At 42.1% G+C, this 6,000-nt stretch overlaps 1 protein-coding gene across 1 annotated transcript in view; it reads left to right on the top strand.

Moving 5' to 3' along the window:
* Positions 1-2,562: 2,562 nt before the first annotated feature.
* The window catches only part of npr3 (natriuretic peptide receptor 3), a 28,423-nt gene continuing 24,985 nt past the window's right edge, over positions 2,563-6,000 (top strand). The window contains exons 1-2 of the mRNA XM_026188285.1: positions 2,563-3,495; positions 3,577-4,336. Of these exons, the coding sequence (XP_026044070.1) occupies positions 3,676-4,336 (661 nt within the window). The 5' untranslated portion in view covers positions 2,563-3,495; positions 3,577-3,675. The remainder of the gene's footprint in view (positions 3,496-3,576; positions 4,337-6,000) is intronic.

Here is a 6,000-nt window from a genome sequence, read left to right as displayed (position 1 = left end):
TGAGTCCATTTAAAAAACTCAGGAAAGTAAATAAGCGGCAGACAGAAATGAGGCCGGTCGAATCTTCTTGCGTTTCACGCATGCGTAAGACTGGAACATAAGCGTTTTCTGGCCGTTTCAATGTGGACGCACAACTCTGTGAAAACAACTGAAAACACTAGTGTGGACGCGGAGCGCTTTCATACGAAAATGCAGTTTTCGTATGTATCCAGGCCAGTGTGGACGTAGCCACTGTGATGGTACTATTTCCCCCTGTAGGTGTATATCCCAGCAGTTTGGTCTCAGAGCACAGGCTGAGGCTCAGGCTGTGGGAGACTTCCCATGATGCACTGAGCATTTTTCCCCCACTAACCTCATTTCAGTACCATTGCCTTTATATGCCAGTGCTGCACGTCGTGTCTACTTTTGTCTACTCTCTCCCAGTTAAAAAGGAATTCCTCCAACCCGTCATTGTGAAGTGGGATTGTCTGATCCTTGGAGTTCTCTCTCTGCCAAAGTACACCCACCACCAATGCAGGCACATCGAGTACATATGAAACTCCACACAGAAAAACCAACTGGCTTGAACTAAAGGCCTTCTGTGAGGCAACAGTGTGAAGCAGTGCATCTCTGAACACTGAATTTAAATGTTACAGTAAATCAAATTGGCTGCATTTTCAGTGTCCAGGTGTAAGACCAGCAGAGGGGAGTAAAATCACACACTTCTGTGTGTGAGATACTGTTGCTTCAGTACATCAGTGCTATGACAGCATGTGAAAAACACGGGAAAGCAAGCTTTAGTTGTTTTAATCTATTTATCTTAAAGACATTTATGGCCAGACTAATGAAGCAGACCGCTGAGGTCAGGCTGTGTAACTGTGCAATGGATCACTGGCAAAATGTCATCTATATACTGTATTTTGATGCCTTTAACTAATAGTAAATATAACATAAAACATATAAAACAATTAGAATGTGTATCACATGAAATCATTTCAGGAACATCACGTGAGCAATTAGGACTTGGCCACAACTGATTTTCATGTTCATCCTGAAGGTGTTGGATATTCTTGAATCAGTGCTCTGAGTCAGTGCAGTCATGCTTATCAACGCACAGCCGTGGAAATCTAATTGGCCGTTTTCTTGCACAATGCACACAGCACTCAGTACTGCATCTGTATATTTCTGATGTCAGAAATGATCAACAACAAAAAGAGCAGAGGCACAGCTGAGCCTGCAGGTTCAGCAGGATGTCTGCTCAGACTGCCTTCTCAAAATAAACATGAATCCAGACGTAAAAGATGAGATTGCATGTGTGCTGAGCTGAGCCTAATGACCATAATTTCATAATTTTTCTAGGCAGTGGTCTAATTGGTATAATTTGTACAATAAATAAAGATGTGCAGAATTATTCTTTACATTCTGTATAATGCTTTTCACATCATTTTCCATGTAATGATTTTAAATGTTGCAAAATCTGTGGAAAGCATCAGCACTAACGTCAGCAGACTGCAGTCTGAATGCCAGCAAACAAAAGGTGTCTTTAGACAGCGTCAGTGGGCGGGTCATTAGTGACACGTTAATGAGCCATGATAAGTGCAGAGGTTATAAGCTGAAGCTTTTTGGTTTGCTTTGTTCATTCATTCACAGGAGTCGCTCACTCTGTTCGCTTGGATCTCTCTGCTGTTACTACAGGCCGTGAACTCCATCACTGTGCACACACTTGTTCTACCTGTCTACTATTTTATTTACAATTTATCTGTTTCATACGGCTTCACCACTACAATGGAAAATGGCAAATCATTGTGGGGATGGCTGCAGTCATTCTTCAACACAGACTGAACTCTCTCTGGCAGCTTTCTTGTAATTTCTCCAAGTCGTCTCCAGGAATAGTTTTCGAGGCTTCTTGAAGGACGTTCAAAGCTTTTCTGTCAAGATGATCGCACACTGATTCAATGATTTTGAGATCTGGACCAGGCCAGTCTATTACTGATAATGTTCTGTTGTGTGTTTTCTACCTTGATATGCTGTTACTGCATTGATAGCATCTTTGGGATCACTGTCCAATCAGAGGCTTTGAAACCCAGCCCCAAACCACGACTGAGCCTCCACTGTTTTCCACAGATGACTGTAGACCCTCACTGTGGTAGCTCCATCCTGAGCTCCTCTGAACATACTGATGGCGATTTGGATCCAAAAAGGCTAATCTGGATTCACCACTCCATGCGGCCTTCCAGTGATTTTTTAAAATGTGTTTTTATTTGATTAGCATTCAAATAGATCAATGAATACAGAATTAAGATCTACCACAAAGCAAGAAAGCACGAGGCAAGGCTAATCAAAAGATGCTTATTACGCCAAGCCTTTTAACAAAAGCTCATTTAGCGTGCAGCTCATATACACAGGGCTCGAAGCAAAAGAGTAAAACAAACAAAAATCAAAACAAAAACCTTCCACCTTAGATAATAAATCACATTTCAATAATCAAAGCAAAACAAAAAAGAGTTTCAGTATTATTATGGCTCTATTTTTAAACATGTTTTTAAACAAGGAAAATGAACTAGATCTTTTGAAATCACTGTCATAACTCTTCCACACATTAACCCCTCTGACAGAAACACATCTCTGCTTTATGTTTGTCCTTATCTTGTTTTTTCTTGCTCTGGAGTAATTTGGCACACCTCAGCCTTTCCTCCCTGTATCATTAAGAATGGCTTCTTGACAACCACACTTTGACTGGGACCATTTCTGATGAGGCCTCGGTGACGTTAGATGGATCCACTGGAGGGTCGGATGCATCTCTCAGATCTTTGCTGGGTTTCTTCCTGTTTCTCACAGACATGACTTGTAATATGTCGTTTATACTGTTGTTTACGGTGTTTTTGCCAGAGGCTTGTCGGCAGTGTCAGCATGCACTGCTGAGATTAAAATGATTTCTTTGCCAGTTCACTCCCAAGGTTTAAAAAAATAAAGAACTTAGGGCTTCATTTAAATCGTTTGTATACCATCAACATCACAATTTTAATTTTTGGTCACATTTTTCCACCAGTCTTTCGACTTATTTGCTACTAATGCTGAAAATGTCTATACAGAGATCTTGGTTACTGCAGAGTCCATGCACACCTGCAGTTTGATGGCTTGTGTTGTTGTTAATTAAACCCTGTCTAAATAAATGATCTATAGCTGTGTTACAGATGGTTAGAGCTCGATCAACAAAAAGTAAAGAGCGTCATCTGCATTAACTGGAGCGCATTAAGTCACGCTACGTTGAAGTGGCTCATTGTGCGCTCGGGAGCGGTGTAGCTTTAAGAAGGAGGTGGGCAGCACTCCGATGACGCATGAATAATCCTGAAAAGACGCTTCTAAACTCCAGGCCGGAGCCAGCGTGTATGATGGCTGTTGACTGAGCTGGAAGAATTTCCGAGCCTGGCACGATCAACTGTTGAGAAAATAGTTTGAACAGGTTCAGGAGCTTGGGAAGCGACTCTAAATGCAGAATAAAACACACCCATTCTGGTAGATTGGCTTCTCCAAAAGACAAATACAGTTATTTACTATTAAGGCATTTACTAACGACAGAGGGCTTTCTGTTTGCAGCTCTATGTGCGCTGCCGAGAGCCAACTTGAGGGAAGGAACATTGGAAGAATATTTCTCTAAAAGTCTTTGGCTGTCTGTCTTGAAGAGGAAGTGCTACCATGCCACATTTGAGAACACTATGTGTCTATTTCTTGGTAGCCCTGAGCCCAGTTATGACAAACACCATGACCGAGGACTTAGATGTTTTGGTATTTTTGCCACAAAATAATTCTTATCTTTTTTCATATGAACGAGTCGCACCGGCGATCCGTTACGCACAAAAGAGGCTGAAGGCAGACGGGGGTCAGTACTCCGGGTTCAACTTCAACATCCAGTTTGAAAACTCCGACTGCCTCTATGATGCTTTCTTCACATTGGCGGACAGGTCTTGCGGACAGAAGCCCGACCTGATCCTGGGTCCTGTGTGCGAGTACGAGGCTGCGGCAGTGGTAAGGCTGGCGTCCCACTGGAACATCCCGGTGATCTCGGCAGGTGCCCTGGCCACAGGTTTCGCGAACAAGAACAAAGAATACTCCCACCTGACTCGCATCGCCCCGCCATACGTGAAAATGGCAGAGACTTTCACGGCGATGTTTGAACACTTCTCCTGGAGGAGCGCTCTGCTGGTCTTCGAGGACGACCGGGAGCAGCGGAACTGCTACTTCACGTTAGAAGGAGTATACCATCTGATGAGTAACTATAACATTGAAAGCTATGTGTTAACTGATGACAAACCCCTGGACACTGACGAGCTGCTGCGAAGCATCAGTGACATGGAAGGTAAAGCAGCTTTCCTTACTCTTTAATTAGACGGTGTCTACAGTGTGCTTAATGACAGCTGAAATAAGTCTTGACTTTAGCTCATCGTCACTGGATTTGGCTGACAGCTAACCATCATTCATAGCTCGGTGTAGACTATATATGGTTTGTGTTCTGTATGAAAGCCAGCGAGTTTCAGTTGATGAAACCAATGAGCCCTACACTGACGTGCCCTTCACAAGCCTGCATTTATCTGACATATCAGTTTGTACATGCACTCATAGTCCTCCTCTACAGCAGATTTCAGTGAATGCAACAATCGTAATGGGCTAAATTAGCCACTGCCAGCAAATGTAAGTACAAGTATATACCTGCACTGTCACACTAGTATTCACAGTCTGTACATTAACAACTATCCAAGTTTCACGTTTCAGCCCATTTCAGCTTCAGCAGTCTGAACTCGGTCAGTGTTGTGGCTCTTTTAATCTCCTCCTCCACAGCAGCCTCTCAGTACACGCAATAAATGGCATTATTACCAAAAGCAGCACGATCTGCTCATGCACAGGGATTAACTGACAGCTCACTGAATCAACTAAATGTTTTATCAGACACAATAAGCAACCTGAAGCTGTGAGAGATGTTTTCTCTTATTCACTGTTCTGTCCTGTTCTCTTACTACACTATTCACATAACAAAAGGCAGTGCTTCAGAAATGATACTAGACAATACAATGAAAAGCATTTTCACTTTTTTGCACATTTCTCAAACTTCCATGTTTCAGATCATCAAACAAATTTAATATTAGACAAATTTAAAATGCAGTTTTTAAATGATGATTTAAAAAACCCACCTGGTCCTGTGTATTAAAAAAAGTAATTGCCCCAATAGGGCTGTGCGATATGACCAAAATCTCATATCCCGCTGTAAAACATCTATCGTCCGATAACGATATAAATCACAAAAATGTAACATTTTCTGTAAATTCTGTGAATCTCGGGCAGCTGAAGTGTTTCCAGCTGGGCGTCGTGTATCTGGATCTCGAGTATCATACCGATGCATGAAACGACACATTTTAGACATAAGTTGTAACTGCTGCGTGAGTATTTATTACACGGCGTGCTGCGGGGAGAAGCCTGTTCTAACGTTTGAGTCTAAGGTTTATTTTTTAGCACCTGGTGGCTCTTTTTTGCTTCTCATCCGTAAACTCTCTGCATATTCTTTCACGTGATTCAGTTTATTTTGAAAAGTCTCAACAGGATCTTGAGCTTTATTGTGAAAGGTTTATGTGGAAAACAAGCGGACAGGCGATGGTGTTACTGTCGTTGTTGCTAACGACAACGCATAAAAACAGGCGCTTGTCCATCGTAGTGTGGTTATATTAAATATAAGAGAAAGAGAGAACTTTAAGAAACTAATAATAACAACAGCGACATCAGAACCATGAACAAATATTGCAGTAAACAGTTTATTTTGCGACACCACGAAACAAACGATAGGGTAAAATGAAACGATAGACGTTTTTATATCGTCATCCGATATATATCGTTATATCGAACAGCCCTAAGCCCCAATTTGATAAATCATGAGTCATGTGATCAACCACATCATTTTTTAAGACCTGGGTTTAATTTGGGGCGACCGTGGCTCAGGGGGTTGGGAAGCGCATCTGTAACCGGAAGGTCGCA

The sequence above is a fragment of the Astatotilapia calliptera genome, chromosome 12 (assembly GCF_900246225.1).
Source record: "Astatotilapia calliptera chromosome 12, fAstCal1.2, whole genome shotgun sequence".
Classification (NCBI taxonomy): Eukaryota; Metazoa; Chordata; class Actinopteri; order Cichliformes; family Cichlidae; genus Astatotilapia; species Astatotilapia calliptera.
The sequence above is the reverse complement of the archived record's forward strand: the minus strand, read 5'-3'. Positions and strand labels throughout refer to the sequence as shown.